Below are 20,171 nucleotides of genomic sequence, written 5' to 3' on the forward strand. Positions count from 1 at the left end.
TTCCTGCAATATTTTCTATACCAACAGTTGCGAAAAATCGTGTGTATGTCCAACGTCACTTTTCCTGTTTAAGGTTCTTTGTAAGTTTGTAATATTTGCAATGGTATGTGTATGTCCAACGTCACTTTTCCTGTTTAAGGTTTCTTGTAAGTTTGAAATATTTGCAATGGTATGTATATGAGTCTTTTTAGAATATTCTTTGTCAGCTCTTGTCACTTCACTTGACATTTTATTGTCAACATATGTTTTGTCCGCTAGTTCAGGATGAGTATGTTCTTTTGTTGCATAAGCGTTGTTAGCTCTTTCTTCTTCTTTTGCTATTGCATCGTCTACATACTCTTTGTCAGCTTTGTTGTCAATATCTGCCTTCAAAAGAAGTTCATCTATAGGTTTCTCGTTTAAAGTTCCTTTTGTTGGATTTACACAGACAGTATGGTTCCTATTGTCTTGAAATAGAAACTCATCTGTCATTGGGTTTATCGTCAGTTTTAAGTTTCCTTCTTTCAATGACTCAGATATCTTAGAATAGTTTGAAAAGTTTGTTGTGTTCTTATTTAGAGCTTGCATAATGAGTTGTCGGTTGTGTTGTATTTCTCTCATAGACGCTGTTTCATTTGACATTTTTATTCTAGATAAAATATGCTTCCAATAGAAAAAGAAAATTCAAGAGTTGCTACAACTAAACCATTAGATGAACTTTTTACTAATGTAGGTTCAAAAGTTTGAGACAGAGACCGTAAGCATGAAGGCTATCGTTTTGACTTACCCGTTAAGATGGTTAAGAGACCCATCCGTCACAAAAGCTATTGGCTTTCGTAGAATGAAGTTTGTGTCTGTAGAAGATAAAAGTTTTCCATTTATTGTAAGGTTTCATATAGATTATATATCTGAAGGGAAACGAAAAATGTGGGAAGAAATTGAGCTAATACAAGTTGACCTTTCATCTTCTCTACAGACTGCGTTAAAAAATATAGAAGATAAAATAAATTCATGTTATGCAAAATATGCTGATGAATATGCAAATACCGAGAGCACACTTTATGTGAGAATTGTATATGACAAACAAAATTCACAAGTGTCATTTCAAATCTACGAAGACAATCCAAAGAAAGACGAACAAATATATACAGAATTCACTGCAATGTCATGGTATTATTTGCAAGAATGTTAAATCAGAAAGTCGAAACTTCCTTTAGCAAATATTACAGTCGATATGCAAGAGATGAACCATATTATTTAAAGATGTTTTCGACCCAGCTGCTATTATGTGTTCATGCTTCATTTTCTGGCGCCCAAAAACTCTTTCTTATGCTTGGCAAATGACTTTTACGAAAAACCTACAAAGTTATACGAACCGCCGAGTGAAGTATTTCAGACTTTCAAGTATGGTACTACAGATGGAAGAAGAGAATAATTCCATTATACCATGCGTTTTACTTATTAGAACTTAGTTTCATATACAACTACTATCGAACGGTAAAAAAATATAATTTTTTAATACGGTTGAGGTTTTGGATTTGGTTGCCAACTTGACTGTGGTGCAGGTTCAGGCTGTTGTATAACAGGAGCTTGCTCTTCTGGTTCAGGGTCTTTAGGTATAATACCAACGAACTGACCTACTCTTTTGCCAATATTTTTGACTCCGTTCCAAATTCCTCTTCCGACGGTTTTTATTCCATTCCAATACCTCTTCCAACATTTCGAAAGAAGTTTCCTATCTTACTGAAGAAACCCATTTTACTATATGTAAAAATCTAATGTCCGCCTAGTCTCTTACGTTTCCTGTTGAGTTCCATAGCATTCTTTAACTGGAGCTCATACATTCTGTTTCTCCTCTGGTAGAAAACAACTCTGGGTCAACTCCTGTGTTCGCGTCATCTGCATAGAGTTGTTTATATCCCACTTCAGGGTTGTATAAAACTCTTTTCCATCTCATATTTGCATACCATGGTGTGCAAACCTAACGCAGCGTCATTTGACATGGCAGTTTGCATTTGTACATCTGTTGGCACTTGACCATAGTTTGCCATTGCAGTTTGTATTCTAACTTCATTTGGAATATTCTCTGGGTTGGTTGTCCAGGTTGCTGTGCATTCGCTAAGTTCTGTGCGTCCATTTAATATTAGATAAAAATATCTCTTACGAGTACATATACTGAACATTGCTGCATTGGTTCATCTTCATATTCTCTATATCTTTCTGCCACGTCAAATAAGTAAATGACACAATGGAAAAAACCTAAAACAAGTAGTCCTATTTCAAACCACATTTACTTACTAGTAAAATTTCTTTTTTATACACTTTCTCCAGTTTATAGGACCTCTCTCATAATTCTATCTTATCGTATCTAAACTCATAGTCATGTATGTCCTCTAACCATCTCATGACACTTTCCAAACCACTTTTATCGGATGTAAAGTAAAAGCATGGATGGTTATGTAAAACGTCTAAAGTTTCTAAAGAGTCTCTCAAAGTCCAGTCTACTTGTATTGAAAATCCCATGTGTTATAGAACGGCGGGTCCACTATAAAGAAAACATTTTCCTTGTCTTTATATTTTTCATACAACTCTGCCAATGACATCTCACAAACTCTATACCCTCAGTATATTTTTTCTATGTTCTCTTTGAAAACCTTTGTATAGTTAAGATATAAAACTTTTGACATAAGTGTTTCAATGTTCATGAACTCTTATAGCACCACTATATAATAGTCTAGCAGATATACTATCCCAGTCAATATACTCTGCCTTTTTCAAAACCTCTCTGACAGTATTTTTCTTATCTAATGGTATACGTTCATCTTACCTATAGGTATCTTTTCTTTTAACTCTTTCAATATTTTGTTTGTGTCTGGTATATGTTTGAGACGGTTCATATAGTTGTCGAAGTCATTGCATATAATCTTTGAGTCAGGAAATATTGTATGGCACAAATGAGATATATAGAAACTTCCACCGAACAAGTCTACAAATGTTAGACCATTCGGTAGTTTCTTAAGTTCTCTCAATAGAATATCTTTACATCTACTCTTATTTCCAAAGAAGGTAACGGTGGTTTTGTAAAATTCATTTTATATATATATAATAAAAAATTTTTTTCCTGAAAGTGACAGAAAAGTGACGGGGGCTAGAGGGCACGAAGTGCCTGGAAGCCCCACTACCTTTTTTTTTTTTTTTTTTTTTTTTTTTTTTTTTTTTTTTTTTTTTTTCGCGAATTCTAATTGAAGGAATAAAACCTGTTTGAAGTAAATCGTTTTTAATACGATAAAAGTAATTGGGTGCAACTTCTTCTAAAAAGATTTTTGACAAAAACATCAATTCTTTGATTTTTAACGCAGCCAAAATCGTGATATTTTATCTTTTTTAAATAAAGATTCAGAAACGTTATTCACAAACGGTTAATTCATTTGGTCTGGCAGCGGCTATCCACATCATAGCCAACAATTCCTTATACAAAATTCAAAAAACTTGGGTGCAATCAGTTCTGATTGCACCCAAGTTTTTGAACTTTCTGAGGGAATTAAAGGGTGAGAGATTTATAGTCTATCTATATATCTCCCACCCTCTAATTCCCTCCCTGACAGCGGGAAATTTTGTCTGAATGTTAAACTATTCAGACAAAGTTTCCCACTGTTTGCGAAGGAATTGTTGGCTATGATGTACTGATCATGAATCAGTACATCATAGCCAACAATTCCTTATATAAAGTTCAAAAACTTGGTGCAATCAGAACTGATTGCACCCAAGTTTTTGAACTTTTTGAGGGAATGGAAGAGTAAGAGGTATACATTATGAATATATACCTCTTACCCTTCCATTCCCTCTCTGACAGCGGAAAACTTTGTCTGAATGTTAAACTATTCAGACAAAGTTTCCCGCTGTCAGCGAAAGAATTGTTCCATCTGGTGCATAGAGTGTGAATCTATGCACCAAATGGAGCAAGTCCCTCGCGAAATTGCCCAAACTTGCGTCGCATTTCAAAGATTGCGACCCAAATTTTGGCGATTTCTAGTAGAGATGGAGTATTTTGAGTCACTGACCTATATGCAGTGGCTCAAAGGGCTCCATCTCTCTTTGAAGCAAGGAAACTTTTCCTCGAAATTTTGATAATTTGAAGAAAGTTTTCAAGCAATTAACAAAGGATTACTCGCTATGAGGTAAAAATTCTAGATTTTCACCTCATAGCGAGAGCTTCCCTTTCATTGCTTGAAAACTTTCCCCAGCTTCAAAATTGGGGAAAGGGCTGTAAAGTCGACTCCGATACCAGCAGGTACCAGAGTATTTAAAAGAGAAGCCCTCGTACAAGATTTCTATGAAGACCTTCTCATTCAAGAAGATCTTAATAGAAAATCGTACGAGGGCATTGGAAACTCGCGTCTGGTACATGTTGGTACCAGAGTGTTTGAGATTTGAAGACTCTGTACTAACATGTACCAGAATTTATGAATGATTTAAGATGGACCATTATAAAATGGTAGCGGTTTGTTCAAAAATTTTAGATGAGATTTGCATAGATATAGATTATATGATTTATACATATGAAAAATATATATAAAAATATAATTTAGAGATAATTATGTAAATAATATTTTAAATATTTGAATTTGAGGTATAATTTTATAGTAAAATATATTATAAAGAGTATTTATATAAATATTGTAAAATAATATAAGTAATAAAAATTGAGACCCCCTCCCTGTTTTTGATGTTTTGTCACTTTTTCGGTAATTCTTATTGTTTCATCCTTGAACTTTTCCTCTTGTTTCAGGATTTGGAATAAGATTTGTTGCATCTCGTGCTACATCCCAACCTTTCTGTACAGTTTGTATAATAGGTTGTGCTTTCTCTTTAAGTATACCTAATGTACTCAAAATCTTCCTTCCAACTCCAAATACACCTCTGGCTATTGTTCCCACTGCGGGCAAAAATCTGGATGCAACTCCTGCTAATGCGCCAAATAAACCCATTCTTATAGGATAAAAAATGACGAATCCAAACAAGGACCCCTATGTTCTAAAGCGACAAAGAAAGCACTCATGGTAAAAATCTTTAGTTCAACACCAAATGCTTGGTTTATGGATATCTTGGAAAACATTCCGAGAGTTAGAACAGATGGACCACCATACTGGCTAATATTTGTCGGTCAAAACACAAGATACTGTGAAGCCATACCATTATGGTCCAAAATATTTTAGATGTGAAAACTGCTTTGACAATATTCGTTGACAAATACCATCCAACAAAACTGACATCTGACTGTGAAAGTTCTTTCAAATCAGATGATGTAAAAAACTATCTGCGTTCAAAAAAATGTAAACCAATATTTCATTGTCGACCAAAACCATTCTGCTCTTGGTGTCATTGACGGTTGTATAAAAATGTTAAAGAGACTTAAACCAACCACAGGTGTGAAGCAAATGAAATGTCAATATGACGACAAATATAGACACTTCTCCATGGCAAAGATGAGACAAGTTTTAAATATTTACAATATAGCCGTAAACAAAAAAGGTTTGGGAAACCACTCCCCCGAAGAGAAATGAAAAACAACCCTGACTTAGAGAAAGACTACTATATATTTAATAATTTAGTCAAAAGAGACAAACAAGAAAGAATGCCGGGCTTCAAACTTCAGAAAGGTGACAAAGTAAAATAGAAATACCTAAACGCGACCCATATGAAAATACTATTGACTATGACAACAATGGGAACCGACAGGTACTCACATTTCGTGTTCGTAAAATAGAAGAAAGTATACAAGAGAATATTATGAAGTTTTAGGCAAACATGGCAAAATGTACAGACTGCAAGCAGAAGATAAAACGACTATTGTCAGACCTCGTTTCAAACTTGTCAAAGTTCAAGGTGGTATACTTTCAAAAACAGTTCCTAACAAATATAAGACAACTCCTGACGAATATGCTAAAGAAGTTGAAAATGACGACTAAGCAATTCTATACCATGCGTAAACTGTCATGTAAGGTGGCATGTATTCTTTACTTTGTCCCGTTGTTTGCGTATATCCTGAAACGAAATGTGTATGGTTTCCTTCTCCCTGAGTGTCACTCCAGTAACAATTTATAGCAACTTAACGTCGTCTTTAACATCATATCCTTTACCTTTTGTCATTCCTGACCAATCCCAATATCTATGCTTATGCCAACCTGCTTGAGATGTACTTAAATCTATGTAGTGACTGTGTGCAGGTAAATTTTCACCTGAAATCGTTTTACTTCCACCTGTTTCCTTTGAAGAGTTTGCACAATACAAAAACCTGTCGACTATTTGTTCCCACGAACACAACCAAACAATTACTTGAGGACCTCTTGCTTCCATAAGATGTATAAATAGAAACCTACTGGGTTCATTAAATCAAACATATGAGAACATTATAGGATTGTCTCTTTTGAACTTAAAATATAGTGCAACTATTTCAGGTTTCTTCTGGTTTGTGTCAGAATATTTTTTAAATATAATCTTATGTTTTCAGGGTAGGTAAAATCTTGACTATAATATTTATTTCTGTCATCTTCATAATAGTATACTATTCTCGTTTTTCTATTGCATTATATCTTTTATATCTATAATAATCTAAATATAATTTAGCTTTTGTTCATCTACATGTGGTGTTCTGACGTCATCTCCATAGTCATAATAATATGGTGCTGGAGCTGGGTCAGGCAATGTCATATCTGTCATTTCATAAACTCTTAAATATTTCTTTTGTTCGTCTCCATATAAGTTTAAGTAGCAGTTGTTGTCTAATGGAACTTTAACTTGTGTACCATTATTCTTTTATAGCTTACATACATTCATTGTTATTTTTCGGAATGAGTTATACGTGTACCATTTTCTAAGGACTGTACAAACTGCCATCTAAAATATTTATTTTTTCATTGACAGAAAAGTCACCACAATAGTTTCAATATTTTTTTGTTCCTATCAAACTTTGGTATATTTCATTGACATATGTTTTATCTGCTTTATTTTCAAGGCTAACGTTTAAGTCTGTTATTTCAGAAGATGTATGTGTATGTCCAACGGCACTTTTCCTGTTTAAGGTTTCTTGTAAGTTTGTAATATTTGCATGGTATGTGTATCCAACGGCACTTTTACTGTTTAAGGTTTCTTGTAAGTCTGTTATTTCAGATAATAGAATGTGTATGAGTCTTTTTAGAATATTCGTTTTCAGCTCTCGTCACTTCACTTGACTTTTATTGTCAACATATGTTTTGTCTGCTAGTTCAGGATGAGTATGTTCTTTTGTTGCATAGCATTGTTAGCTCTTTCTTCTTCTTTTGCTATTGCATCGTCTACATATTCTTTGTCAGCTTTGTTGTCAACATCTGTTTTCAAAGAAGTTCATTTATAGGTTTCTCGTTTAAAGTTCCTTTTGTTGGATTTATACAGACAGTATGGTTCTTATTGTCTTGAAACAGAAACTCATCTGTCATTGGGTTTTAATGTCAGTTTTAAGTTTCCTTCTTTCAATGACTCAGATATCTTAGAATAGTTTGAAAAGTTTGTTGTGTTCTTATTTAGAGCTTGCATAATGAGTTGTCGGTTGTGTTGTATTTCTCTTATGGAAGCAATATCTTTCGACATTTTTATTCTAGATAAAATATGCTTTCAATAGAAAAAGAAAATTCAAGAGTTGCTACAACTAAACCATTAGATGAACTTTTTACTAATGTCGGTCAAAAGTTTGAGACAGAGACCGTAAAGCATGAAGGCTATCGTTTGACTACCCATTAAGAGGTTAAGAGACCCATCCGTCACAAAAGCTATTGGCTTTCGTAGAATGAAGTTCATTTCAGAAGCCATACATGGTTTCCCATTTACGGTCGTTTTGAAGTTAGATACTATAACAAAGAAAAACGTATGTATGAGAAATTTGAACAGGGAAAACTTTTACAAGTTAGTTTGCTTGTAAACTTAGAAACAACTCTTCAAGCTTTTCAAGAAAAAATAAACGATATCTATATCGAATATGCAAACCAGTATAACATTGACGAGGGAGAGTACCATCTCGATATTATTTATGACAGGAAAAATGCAACTGTTAAAATCAATAGAATAGAAGACCTTGGAGAAAACGTTTATATTTCTACAAAATATAACAACTTGGCATGGTATAGATTTATGAGGATGTTAAATCAGCCTGCAGCATATCCAGTACACCCAGACTTTTATGAAGTCGAAAACCCTAATGGAACATATGAAAATGTTTTCGACCCAGCTGCTATTATTGTTCATGCTTCATTTTCTGGCGCCCAAAACTCTTTCTTATGCTTGGCAAATGACTTTTACGAAAAACCTACAAAGTTATATGAACCGCCGAGTGGAAGTATTTCAGACTTTCAAGTATGGTTTACTACAGATGGAAGAAAAAGAATAATTCCATTATACCATGCGTTTTACTTAGAACTTAGTTTCATATACAACTACTATCGAACGGTAAAAATATAATTTTTTAATACGGTTGAGGTGTTGGATTTGGTTGCCAACTAGACTGTGGTGCAGGTTCAGGCTGTTGTATAACAGGAGCTTGCTCTTCTGGTTCAGGGTCTTTAGGTATAATACCAACAAACTGACCTACTCTTTTACCAATATTTTTGACTCCGTTCCAAATTCCTCTTCCGACAGATTTTATTCCATTCCATATACCTCTTCCAACTCTTCTGAAGAAGTTTCCAATACTACTGAAGAAACCCAATTTACTACGTGTAAAAATCTAATGTCCGCCTAGTCTCTTACGTTTCCTGTTGAGTTCCATAGCATTCTTTAACTGGAGCTCATACATTCTGTTTCTCCTCTGGTAGAAAACATATTCTGGGTCAACTCCTGTGTTCGCGTCATCTGCATAAAGTTGTTTATATCCCACTTCCGGGTTTGTATAAAACTCTTTCCATCTCATATTTGCATACCATGGTGGCAAACCTAACGCAGCGTCATTTGACATGGCAGTTTGCATTTGTACATCTGTTGGCACTTGACCATAGTTTGCCATTGCAGTTTGTATTCTAACTTCATTTGGAATATTCTCTGGGTTTGGTTGTCCAGGTTGCTGTGCATTCGCTAAGTTCTGTGCGTCCATTTAATATTAGATAAAAATATCTCTTACGAGTACATATGCTGAACATTTGCAGGCATTGGTTCATCTTCATATTCTCTGTACTTTTCTGCCACGTCAAATAAATAAATGACACAATGGAAAAAACCCAAAACAAGTAGTCCTATTTCAAACCACATTTACTTACTAATAAAATTTCTTTGTTATGACACTTTCTCCGGTTTATAGGACCTCTCTCATATTCTATCTTGTCATATCTAAACTCATAGTCATGTATGTCCTCTAACCATCTCATAACACTTTCCAAACCACTTTTATCGGATGTAAAGTAAAAGCATGGATGGTTATGTAAAACGTCTAAAGTTTCTAAAGAGTCTCTCAAAGTATACTTCCTTGGAACGCCCGTAACTTTTCCTGTAGCGACGTTAGACCCTTACTTGTCCGGACAAAGTTATACTATTTTGAGTGCTCTACAAAAAAGTCAACGGCTGGCTCGTCCTCAGAAATTTTTTATGGGCTAGAGGGCACGAAGTGCCTGGAGGCCCATCCCAAGAAAAAAAAACTTCAATACTAAACATATTCAGGGCTAGAGGGCACGAAGTGCCTGGAGGCCCCACTACCTTTTTTTTTTTTTTTTTTTTTTAAATTTACAAAATAAATTTAATATTTTGTAAATGTTATCGGTTCTTACGCTTTTGGAAGGAGGGATGGTATTTTTAGTGCATTTATATATTACATTGGTACTAAGGCTTTTGGAAAATTTACAAATAAATTTAATATTTTGTAAATGTTATCGGTTCTTACGCTTTTGGAAGGAGGGATGGTATTTTTAGTGCATTTATATTACATTGGTACTAAGGCTTTTGGAAAATTTACAAAATAAATTTAATATTTTGTAAATGTTATCGGTTCTTACGCTTTTGGAAGGAGGGATGGTATTTTTAGTGTATTTATATTACATTGGTACTAAGGCTTTTGGAAAATTTACAAAATAAATTTAATATTTTGTAAATGTTATCGGTTCTTACGCTTTTGGAAGGAGGGATGGTATTTTTAGTGCATTTATATTACATTGGTACTAAGGCTTTTGGAAAATTTACAAAATAAATTTAATATTTTGTAAATGTTATCGGTTCTTACGCTTCCTCACTCCATCATGCAGCTTCCTCTCTTCATCAAGGTGCTTCCTCTCTTGATCAAGATGCTTCCTCTCTTCAACAAAGTGATTCCTCTCTTCTTCAAAGTGCTTCCTCTCTTGATCAAGGTGCTTCCTCACTACATCAAGATGCTTCCTCTCTTCTTCAAAGTGCTTCCTCTCTTCAACAAAGTGCTTCCTCTCTTCATCATGCAGCTTCCTCTCTAAATCAAAGTACTTCCTCTCTTGATCAAGGTGCTTCCTCTCTTCATCATGCAGCTTCCTCACTACATCATGCAGCTTCCTCTCTTCAACAAAGTGCTTCCTCTCTTCTTCAAAGTACTTCCTCTCTTGATCAAGGTGCTTCCTCTCTTCATCAAGATGCTTCCTCTCTTCTTCAACGTACTTCCTCTCTTGATCAAGGTGCTTCCTCTCTTCATCAAGATGCTTCCTCTCTTCTTCAAAGTGCTTCCTCTCTTCAACAAAGTGCTTCCTCTCTTCATCATGCAGCTTCCTCTCTTCTTCAAAGTGCTTCCTCACTCCATCATGCATCCATCATGCAGCTTCCTCTCTTCATCAAGGTGCTTCCTCTCTTGATCAAGATGCTTCCTCTCTTCATCAAGATGCTTCCTCTCTTCTTCAACGTACTTCCTCTCTTGATCAAGGTGCTTCCTCTCTTCATCAAGATGCTTCCTCTCTTCTTCAAAGTGCTTCCTCTCTTCAACAAAGTGCTTCCTCTCTTCATCATGCAGCTTCCTCACTACATCATGCAGCTTCCTCTCTAAATCAAAGTACTTCCTCTCTTGATCAAGGTGCTTCCTCTCTTCATCATGCAGCTTCCTCACTACATCATGCAGCTTCCTCTCTTCAACAAAGTGATTCCTCTCTTCTTCAAAGTGCTTCCTCTCTTCAACAAAGTGCTTCCTCTCTTCATCATGCAGCTTCCTCTCTTCATCAAGATGCTTCCTCTCTTGATCAAGGTGCTTCCTCTCTTGATCAAGGTGCTTCCTCACTACATCAAGATGCTTCCTCTCTTCTTCAAAGTGCTTCCTCTCTTCAACAAAGTGCTTCCTCTCTTCATCATGCAGCTTCCTCTCTTCTTCAAAGTGCTTCCTCTCTAAATCAAAGTACTTCCTCTCTTGATCAAGGTGCTTCCTCTCTTCATCATACAGCTTCCTCTCTAAATCAAAGTACTTCCTCTCTTGATCAAGGTGCTTCCTCTCTTCATCATGCAGCTTCCTCACTACATCATGCAGCTTCCTCTCTTCAACAAAGTGCTTCCTCTCTTCTTCAAAGTGCTTCCTCTCTTCAACAAAGTGCTTCCTCTCTTCATCATGCAGCTTCCTCTCTTCATCAAGATGCTTCCTCTCTTCTTCAAAGTGCTTCCTCTCTTGATCAAGGTGCTTCCTCACTACATCAAGATGCTTCCTCTCTTCTTCAAAGTGCTTCCTCTCTTCAACAAAGTGCTTCCTCTCTTCATCATGCAGCTTCCTCTCTTCTTCAAAGTGCTTCCTCTCTTCAACAAAGTGCTTCCTCTCTTCATCATGCAGCTTCCTCACTACATCATGCAGCTTCCTCTCTAAATCAAAGTACTTCCTCTCTTGATCAAGGTGCTTCCTCTCTTCATCATGCAGCTTCCTCACTACATCATGCAGCTTCCTCTCTTCAACAAAGTGATTCCTCTCTTCTTCAAAGTGCTTCCTCTCTTCAACAAAGTGCTTCCTCTCTTCATCATGCAGCTTCCTCTCTTCATCAAGATGCTTCCTCTCTTCTTCAAAGTGCTTCCTCTCTTGATCAAGGTGCTTCCTCACTACATCAAGATGCTTCCTCTCTTCTTCAAAGTGCTTCCTCTCTTCAACAAAGTGCTTCCTCTCTTCATCATGCAGCTTCCTCTCTTCTTCAAAGTGCTTCCTCTCTTCAACAAAGTGCTTCCTCTCTTCATCATGCAGCTTCCTCACTACATCATGCAGCTTCCTCTCTAAATCAAAGTACTTCCTCTCTTGATCAAGGTGCTTCCTCTCTTCATCATGCAGCTTCCTCACTACATCATGCAGCTTCCTCTCTTCAACAAAGTGATTCCTCTCTTCTTCAAAGTGCTTCCTCTCTTCAACAAAGTGCTTCCTCTCTTCATCATGCAGCTTCCTCTCTTCATCAAGATGCTTCCTCTCTTGATCAAGGTGCTTCCTCTCTTGATCAAGGTGCTTCCTCACTACATCAAGATGCTTCCTCTCTTCTTCAAAGTGCTTCCTCTCTTCAACAAAGTGCTTCCTCTCTTCATCATGCAGCTTCCTCACTACATCATGCAGCTTCCTCTCTTCAACAAAGTGATTCCTCTCTTCTTCAAAGTGCTTCCTCTCTTCAACAAAGTGCTTCCTCTCTTCATCATGCAGCTTCCTCTCTTCTTCAAAGTGCTTCCTCTCTTCAACAAAGTGCTTCCTCTCTTCATCATGCAGCTTCCTCACTACATCATGCAGCTTCCTCTCTAAATCAAAGTGCTTCCTCTCTTCAACAAAGTGCTTCCTCTCTTCATCATGCAGCTTCCTCTCTTCATCAAGATGCTTCCTCTCTTGATCAAGGTGCTTCCTCTCTTGATCAAGGTGCTTCCTCACTACATCAAGATGCTTCCTCTCTTCTTCAAAGTGCTTCCTCTCTTCAACAAAGTGCTTCCTCTCTTCATCATGCAGCTTCCTCACTACATCATGCAGCTTCCTCTCTTCAACAAAGTGATTCCTCTCTTCTTCAAAGTGCTTCCTCTCTTGATCAAGGTGCTTCCTCACTACATCAAGATGCTTCCTCTCTTTTCAAAGTGCTTCCTCTCTTCAACAAAGTGCTTCCTCTCTTCATCATGCAGCTTCCTCTCTAAATCAAAGTACTTCCTCTCTTGATCAAGGTGCTTCCTCTCTTCATCATGCAGCTTCCTCACTACATCATGCAGCTTCCTCTCTTCAACAAAGTGATTCCTCTCTTCTTCAAAGTGCTTCCTTCTTGATCAAGGTGCTTCCTCACTACATCAAGATGCTTCCTCTCTTCTTCAAAGTGCTTCCTCTCTTCAACAAAGTGCTTCCTCTCTTCATCATGCAGCTTCCTCTCTAAATCAAAGTACTTCCTCTCTTGATCAAGGTGCTTCCTCTCTTCATCATGCAGCTTCCTCACTACATCATGCAGCTTCCTCTCTTCAACAAAGTGATTCCTCTCTTCTTCAAAGTGCTTCCTCTCTTGATCAAGGTGCTTCCTCACTACATCAAGATGCTTCCTCTCTTCTTCAAAGTACTTCCTCTCTTGATCAAGGTGCTTCCTCTCTTCATCATACAGCTTCCTCTCTAAATCAAAGTACTTCCTCTCTTGATCAAGGTGCTTCCTCTCTTCATCATGCAGCTTCCTCACTACATCATGCAGCTTCCTCTCTTCAACAAAGTGATTCCTCTCTTCTTCAAAGTGCTTCCTCTCTTCAACAAAGTGCTTCCTCTCTTCATCATGCAGCTTCCTCTCTTCATCAAGATGCTTCCTCTCTTCTTCAAAGTGCTTCCTCTCTTGATCAAGGTGCTTCCTCACTACATCAAGATGCTTCCTCTCTTCTTCAAAGTGCTTCCTCTCTTCAACAAAGTGCTTCCTCTCTTCATCATGCAGCTTCCTCTCTTCTTCAAAGTGCTTCCTCTCTAAATCAAAGTACTTCCTCTCTTGATCAAGGTGCTTCCTCTCTTCATCATACAGCTTCCTCTCTAAATCAAAGTACTTCCTCTCTTGATCAAGGTGCTTCCTCTCTTCATCATGCAGCTTCCTCACTACATCATGCAGCTTCCTCTCTTCAACAAAGTGCTTCCTCTCTTCTTCAAAGTGCTTCCTCTCTTCAACAAAGTGCTTCCTCTCTTCATCATGCAGCTTCCTCTCTTCATCAAGATGCTTCCTCTCTTCTTCAAAGTGCTTCCTCTCTTGATCAAGGTGCTTCCTCACTACATCAAGATGCTTCCTCTCTTCTTCAAAGTGCTTCCTCTCTTCAACAAAGTGCTTCCTCTCTTCATCATGCAGCTTCCTCTCTTCTTCAAAGTGCTTCCTCTCTTCAACAAAGTGCTTCCTCTCTTCATCATGCAGCAGCTTCCTCACTACATCATGCAGCTTCCTCTCTAAATCAAAGTACTTCCTCTCTTGATCAAGGTGCTTCCTCTCTTCATCATGCAGCTTCCTCACTACATCATGCAGCTTCCTCTCTTCAACAAAGTGATTCCTCTCTTCTTCAAAGTGCTTCCTCTCTTCAACAAAGTGCTTCCTCTCTTCATCATGCAGCTTCCTCTCTTCATCAAGATGCTTCCTCTCTTCTTCAAAGTGCTTCCTCTCTTGATCAAGGTGCTTCCTCACTACATCAAGATGCTTCCTCTCTTCTTCAAAGTGCTTCCTCTCTTCAACAAAGTGCTTCCTCTCTTCTTCAAAGTGCTTCCTCTCTTCAACAAAGTGCTTCCTCTCTTCATCATGCAGCTTCCTCTCTTCATCAAGATGCTTCCTCTCTTCTTCAAAGTGCTTCCTCTCTTGATCAAGGTGCTTCCTCACTACATCAAGATGCTTCCTCTCTTCTTCAAAGTGCTTCCTCTCTTCAACAAAGTGCTTCCTCTCTTCATCATGCAGCTTCCTCTCTAAATCAAAGTACTTCCTCTCTTGATCAAGGTGCTTCCTCTCTTCATCATGCAGCTTCCTCACTACATCATGCAGCTTCCTCTCTTCAACAAAGTGCTTCCTCTCTTCTTCAAAGTACTTCCTCTCTTGATCAAGGTGCTTCCTCACTACATCAAGATGCTTCCTCTCTTCTTCAAAGTGCTTCCTCTCTTCAACAAAGTGCTTCCTCTTTTCATCATGCAGCTTCCTCTCTTCTTCAAAGTGCTTCCTCTCTTCAACAAAGTGCTTCCTCTCTTCATCATGCAGCTTCCTCTCTTCATCAAGATGCTTCCTCTCTTCTTCAAAGTGCTTCCTCTCTTGATCAAGGTGCTTCCTCACTACATCAAGATGCTTCCTCTCTTCTTCAAAGTGCTTCCTCTCTTCAACAAAGTGCTTCCTCTCTTCATCATGCAGCTTCCTCTCTAATCAAAGTACTTCCTCTCTTGATCAAGTGCTTCCTCTCTTCATCAAGAGCTTCCTCCTCATCATGCTTCCTCTCTTCAACAAAGTGCTTCCTCTCTTCTTCAAAGTACTTCCTCTCTTGATCAAGGTGCTTCCTCTCTTCATCAAGATGCTTCCTCTCTTCTTCAAAGTGCTTCCTCTCTTCAATCAAAGTGCTTCCTCTCTTCATCAAAGCTTCCTCTCTATCAAAGTACTTCCTCTCTTGATCAAGTGCTTCCTCTCTTCATCATGCAGCTTCCTCTCTCATCGCAGCTTCCTCTCTTCAACAAAGTGCTTCCTCTCTTCTTCAAAGTGCTTCCTCTCTTCATCAAGTGCTTCCTCTCTTCATCATGCAGCTTCCTCTCTAAATCAAAGTACTTCCTCTCTTCAACAAAGTGCTTCCTCTCTTCATCATGCAGCTTCCTCACTACATCATGCAGCTTCCTCTCTTCAACAAAGTGCTTCCTCTCTTCTTCAAAGTACTTCCTCTCTTGATCAAGGTGCTTCCTCTCTTCATCAAGATGCTTCCACACTCCATTATGCAGCTGCTTCTTTTCTTCATCAATTCCTCTTCACCCTGGAGCTCCTCAGCTTTATATCATTTTAATTGGATTTTTTGAAATCCACCTGCAGTAGGATAAAGGAGATGTAACTCACGACTAAGAACCTGGCCATATGCTCCATTCCAGGCCAAAACAGATTGCATAGCCACAAACAGATTGAAATACCAATCCTGTTGCTGCATGGGGCGTCCATATTCCATTTGGAAGACTTGCATCATCACATTTGGATCTGTAAGGACTTTGTCGTTGACAAAATTGGGCCTTGCAGGAGGAACTCCATTTGCTACAATGTATCTGGAAGCAAGAGGTTTGTTCATATCCAATGGATAGATTCCTGTTGCTTTAAAAGCATTTTCGATGTTTGTAGCTGTGCAAGACACACTACATGCATCAAGGAAGCTGCGAACCATGATATAGCGCAGTTCTCTGGCGTTCCATACATAATTGATCACCATATGCCCTTGCTGATCGTACCGGATAGTCGCCATATCAAACAACTTCTTGAATTGGGCCTTCAAGGGAGAAAAAATCCCAACATCAAGAGGTTGTAAGATATGAGATGTATGGCCTGGGAGAACAAGAAGCTCGATATTGAAGGCGCTCAAGAGGCGAACGGCCAAGAAAGAGAGCCTGGATGGATGACCATCTACAATTAGGAGAAAAGGTACCTGGGCATCAAACACATTCATTTGAGACCTTTTCTCCTGTACTTTGCAGATGAACATGATACAGTATACCATAAAAAGGTATTTGTTCATCCATCCACTCTCGGAGCGAACAAAAAAGGCGTCCAGATCTTCCAATTCCGCATCAAGGGTCTTCTTTTGTGGAAGTATCACCATTGGCTTCATAGTTGTACCATCTGCAAAGATGGTACAGACCCCTGTAAGATGTGGAAGCTGAGACTTTTCAGCGCGAACTGGGCGATTCCGGCCAGCAGTAAGAACTTTATAGCGACGTTTGGAATAGAGCATTGTCTCGTCCATATTCGCAATAAACTTCTTCCTGCGGGCAAAGTATCTATGCTTGGAGAGGAAAAATTGGCGAATATGGTTTGCGTCACAGGTAGAGCGTCGGAGCATATCAATAGTTTGGGAGCTCACAATCCGAATTGACAATCTTGTGGCGATATGATTAAGCCAGCCACGGGATGGCGATGGGCAGTAATCATCGAGCTTCGCTAGAAGATGCGGGCATCTTGCAGCGATTAGTACCCGCGCCGCAAATTTTAATCTCCTATTTTGTAATTCCGTACAGACAGCAATGGCCATTGATGTTGTAATACAGTTCAAGTCGTCTGCCATCTCTTGAACAAGTTTTTTGAACTGCATTTCATCTGGTAGTGACAAAAGGGTCATACCACCCCCTGACTGACCTTTTGTCCATGAACGACAAGTAGCAGTGCGCATGATTGCGCGTGCTACTGTCGTCTTTGAAATTGAGTAAACATTCCGTATTTGTTGATAAGACTCGCCATTTACTCTTCGATAGAGTAAATCGAGTTGCATCTGGGTCAATAGCCCAAGATTTTTATAGTTTTCTAATTCTGCAAACTCGGGAATTCGTGTTCTTGGTTGCATTTTTTTTAAACGGGAACTTCACAAATTTGGTTCATGGCCATAAAAACTCATTCAATTTTTCTGAGATTTTTTTTCATCACTCACTCAAAACGCAGAGGACCATTCTTCTCAAAATTGAATTATTTTCTCAAATATTGAGTGAGTAAAATGGGCACGTTGTGTAAATTGATTCAAAATTTTTTATTGGTACACGACCTTTGAAATTAGTCTCGGGCTATTCAACCTACGGTACTCAAAAATTTTGTGAACTCTCCCTCATTTTCTTTACCGTTATCTGACCAGAAACAGAAAGGTGCTCCATATTTTTGAACTGTTGCAATTGCCACTTTTGAAGTTTCTGTTGAACTTTTGTTACGAAGCAATTTCAATGCTAACAAATAACGACTTTTGTCATCAATTATTCCATAAACCGGTAAAGTTTCTGGTTCTTTCAAAAAATGAATATCCACATGCCAGATTGTATTTGGAAGAATTGCTTCATAATCCACATAATATGCTTTTGGATTACTTTTATCTTTTTCTTTGTAAATTCCCAGAAATTTTGCTGCCTTAATAACTGCATGTAACTGATTTGAAATTGTTTTGGATTCATATTGAGAGTCCATATACAATTTTTGAATCCCCCACATTTGTAATTTTCATAAGAATTCTGAACCTTCAAAATTAATTCTGGAGTTAATTCTCTTGTGGAGGACCACTTTTAATTTTTGGTGTACCACCGATTTCTTTGAATGCTTTTTTGAGAGTATTTCTTAAATTTGTTTGAAAATTGTAACATTTTGATAAGAATATGGAACTTTTTTCAAAACTTGTTGCGTATGTTAACTCACCATAAGGATGTCAATTCGGAAAATTGTTTTCATTTTAGGAGAATATAATTTTCCTTTTTCGAAAATTTAAAAAGTGAGACGCGCAGGATTCGAACTTTTTTAAAAGTTGATTTAAATATATTCTAGTGTGGATTCTAAGGATAATATCATATTTAAAATAAGAATATACTAGTTTAGGTGGTATAATTTTTTTCGATAAATTTGAGAGCATGTACGTTTAGGGCATCAAAAGTGTCAATTCGCTCAGCGAAAGCTGAGCTAGCTTCGTTCTCGAAAGAATAGGGAAGGAGTGAAAGAGAGTGATACAGATGTTGACACATTCATATCATTTCAACAAATTTTGATCAAATTGAAATGCAATGAAATTCAATTCACTTCATATCCTTCAGTCAGTACATTGACATCCTTCTACATCACAATGATAACTCGTGCATCAATAGTTCTACAACTAACTCAGAAAAAACAAGATTTTTCCTTCCAGCTTACAGCTTTTAAAAAGTTTCGATGATAAAAATCACTCTACTCTTGTTTATCGATATGTTGTGATAGTAGGTAAACGTATTCTTATCGATATTAATAAAAATATTTTTACGAAAATCTGAACCAATTACAAGTTATTCATAAAGTTTATGATAACTGTAATTACTTCATCTTTGTTTTATATTTGAATAAACAATTTAATTTAATTTGCATAATTTTTTTTAGTTGAAAGACAGGAAACTTAGTTGAGTTTGTATTATTTTTATCGTTCAATTCATTGTATATGTGAGTGATCCAGATATTTAAGATATTTAGAAAAATTTATTAATTTGATTAACAAATTTTAATCAAAATAGCAAAAATCTATTTGATAGCTGTAAGCAAATAATAATTTCTATTTCAACCAAAATCACTTATTTTCATCTAAACGTATAAAATTGTCAATTTTATGAGAATAAATTTAAAATCTCATGAAATATAAAGGAGAGTAATATTTTTCAATTTTTCTTTTTTTCTTTCTCTCAAATTTTTCTATTGGAATTTTCTTGTTATCAAAAAATAATTTTAATATTTTTTATTTCATTACATACAATAAAATTTTAAAAACTCTATTTCTTCACAAGAAAATTTTTTTCCTTCATATGAAGAAACATTTTGTTCTCCATTTGATGCTGAGTCTTAAATCTCGATTTTTGAATTTTCTTCTTTCCAAATTTCTTTTTTCCAAATTAGAAGTTTAATTCAAATTTTCAATAGTTTATATATTTTCTCAAACCGTCTTAGATTTTCTCACTTTTTATGGATTTTCTCTCAAAATATACAAAAATAGTAATACCAATACATGTGTCTAATATACTTTAAAACCATCGTGATAAAATTCAAAAACGAAGAGTTCTTCTCTCCAATAGTCATGTGATTTTATCCCAAGCATATGGGGATTCTAAATTTTTGTCCCTATCGTTATCCCAATTGAATTTTTTTTGGAATTTAAAAATTTTTTTTCTCCATGTAAACTTAAATTTTAATTTTTACCACTAAAATGCAATATTTCAACAAATTAATGAGTAATAATATTTTAATTTATAATAAATATTATAAATCGCCTCAATTTAATGTAATTATTGTATTAATTTTTGTTGAAAATATAAAATCTTCAAGTAAATGATGTGAATTTAATATTTTTAGAATGTTGTTTAATTGTACTATATTATGCATGTAAAATTTTGTTACAATACATTTTATATGGGATCCCCATTGCCCAATTGAGAGAAAATTGAGAGGTGGGATTGGGCTAGCCCAATTCAAAATATCCCAGGTGGAAATAAAAAAATTAACAATTCAACATAAAAAAGCATCTTAAATAATAATGATAAAAAGAAATTTTGTATGAATTTCAATCAAATTTGTTTTTATTCAACTTAAGAA

General features: G+C 36.6%; 12 protein-coding genes across 12 annotated transcripts, besides 2 other annotated features; 10 read left to right on the top strand and 2 right to left on the bottom strand.

Moving 5' to 3' along the window:
- Nucleotides 1–3,208: 3,208 nt before the first annotated feature.
- Nucleotides 3,209–4,741: a mobile genetic element.
- Nucleotides 4,742–5,036: 295 nt separating this feature from the next.
- Nucleotides 5,037–6,049: a mobile genetic element.
- Nucleotides 6,050–7,881: 1,832 nt separating this feature from the next.
- TVAGG3_1007560 (uncharacterized protein) lies at nucleotides 7,882–8,469 on the top strand (the record flags this gene model as incomplete). Its single annotated transcript, XM_051254457.1, has 1 exon — nucleotides 7,882–8,469. One exon carries the CDS (start codon nucleotides 7,882–7,884, stop codon nucleotides 8,467–8,469), a length of 588 nt encoding a protein of 195 aa, XP_051080031.1.
- A 265-nt stretch (nucleotides 8,470–8,734) lies between these two features.
- TVAGG3_1007570 (uncharacterized protein) lies at nucleotides 8,735–9,097 on the bottom strand (the record flags this gene model as incomplete). The annotated part of the gene is made up of 1 exon (XM_051254458.1): nucleotides 8,735–9,097. The coding sequence occupies one exon, from the start codon at nucleotides 9,095–9,097 to the stop codon at nucleotides 8,735–8,737; it is 363 nt and encodes a 120-aa protein (XP_051080032.1).
- Nucleotides 9,098–10,196: 1,099 nt separating this feature from the next.
- TVAGG3_1007580 (SLEI family protein family) lies at nucleotides 10,197–10,436 on the top strand (the record flags this gene model as incomplete). The annotated part of the gene is made up of 1 exon (XM_001293400.1): nucleotides 10,197–10,436. One exon carries the CDS (start codon nucleotides 10,197–10,199, stop codon nucleotides 10,434–10,436), a length of 240 nt encoding a protein of 79 aa, XP_001293401.1.
- A 45-nt stretch (nucleotides 10,437–10,481) lies between these two features.
- TVAGG3_1007590 (SLEI family protein family) lies at nucleotides 10,482–10,805 on the top strand (the record flags this gene model as incomplete). The annotated part of the gene is made up of 1 exon (XM_001293399.1): nucleotides 10,482–10,805. The coding sequence occupies one exon, from the start codon at nucleotides 10,482–10,484 to the stop codon at nucleotides 10,803–10,805; it is 324 nt and encodes a 107-aa protein (XP_001293400.1).
- Nucleotides 10,806–10,810: 5 nt separating this feature from the next.
- On the top strand, nucleotides 10,811–10,993 carry TVAGG3_1007600 (SLEI family protein family; the record flags this gene model as incomplete). Its single annotated transcript, XM_001293398.1, has 1 exon — nucleotides 10,811–10,993. One exon carries the CDS (start codon nucleotides 10,811–10,813, stop codon nucleotides 10,991–10,993), a length of 183 nt encoding a protein of 60 aa, XP_001293399.1.
- Nucleotides 10,994–11,038: 45 nt separating this feature from the next.
- TVAGG3_1007610 (SLEI family protein family) lies at nucleotides 11,039–11,329 on the top strand (the record flags this gene model as incomplete). Its single annotated transcript, XM_001293397.2, has 1 exon — nucleotides 11,039–11,329. One exon carries the CDS (start codon nucleotides 11,039–11,041, stop codon nucleotides 11,327–11,329), a length of 291 nt encoding a protein of 96 aa, XP_001293398.2.
- A 108-nt stretch (nucleotides 11,330–11,437) lies between these two features.
- Nucleotides 11,438–11,791, top strand: TVAGG3_1007620 (SLEI family protein family; the record flags this gene model as incomplete). Its single annotated transcript, XM_051254459.1, has 1 exon — nucleotides 11,438–11,791. One exon carries the CDS (start codon nucleotides 11,438–11,440, stop codon nucleotides 11,789–11,791), a length of 354 nt encoding a protein of 117 aa, XP_051080033.1.
- Nucleotides 11,792–11,836: 45 nt separating this feature from the next.
- Nucleotides 11,837–12,190, top strand: TVAGG3_1007630 (SLEI family protein family; the record flags this gene model as incomplete). Its single annotated transcript, XM_051254460.1, has 1 exon — nucleotides 11,837–12,190. One exon carries the CDS (start codon nucleotides 11,837–11,839, stop codon nucleotides 12,188–12,190), a length of 354 nt encoding a protein of 117 aa, XP_051080034.1.
- Nucleotides 12,191–12,235: 45 nt separating this feature from the next.
- TVAGG3_1007640 (SLEI family protein family) lies at nucleotides 12,236–12,694 on the top strand (the record flags this gene model as incomplete). The annotated part of the gene is made up of 1 exon (XM_051254461.1): nucleotides 12,236–12,694. The coding sequence occupies one exon, from the start codon at nucleotides 12,236–12,238 to the stop codon at nucleotides 12,692–12,694; it is 459 nt and encodes a 152-aa protein (XP_051080035.1).
- Nucleotides 12,695–12,739: 45 nt separating this feature from the next.
- On the top strand, nucleotides 12,740–13,093 carry TVAGG3_1007650 (SLEI family protein family; the record flags this gene model as incomplete). The annotated part of the gene is made up of 1 exon (XM_051254462.1): nucleotides 12,740–13,093. The coding sequence occupies one exon, from the start codon at nucleotides 12,740–12,742 to the stop codon at nucleotides 13,091–13,093; it is 354 nt and encodes a 117-aa protein (XP_051080036.1).
- A 484-nt stretch (nucleotides 13,094–13,577) lies between these two features.
- Nucleotides 13,578–13,853, top strand: TVAGG3_1007660 (SLEI family protein family; the record flags this gene model as incomplete). The annotated part of the gene is made up of 1 exon (XM_051254463.1): nucleotides 13,578–13,853. A coding segment is annotated over one exon (276 nt), but the record flags the coding sequence as incomplete, so codon positions are not given.
- A 2,038-nt stretch (nucleotides 13,854–15,891) lies between these two features.
- Nucleotides 15,892–17,265, bottom strand: TVAGG3_1007670 (DDE endonuclease family; the record flags this gene model as incomplete). The annotated part of the gene is made up of 1 exon (XM_051254464.1): nucleotides 15,892–17,265. The coding sequence occupies one exon, from the start codon at nucleotides 17,263–17,265 to the stop codon at nucleotides 15,892–15,894; it is 1,374 nt and encodes a 457-aa protein (XP_051080038.1).
- Nucleotides 17,266–20,171: the final 2,906 nt, after the last annotated feature.

Source organism: Trichomonas vaginalis, chromosome I, assembly GCF_026262505.1.
Source record: "Trichomonas vaginalis G3 chromosome I, whole genome shotgun sequence".
Taxonomy (NCBI): Eukaryota; Parabasalia; order Trichomonadida; family Trichomonadidae; genus Trichomonas; species Trichomonas vaginalis.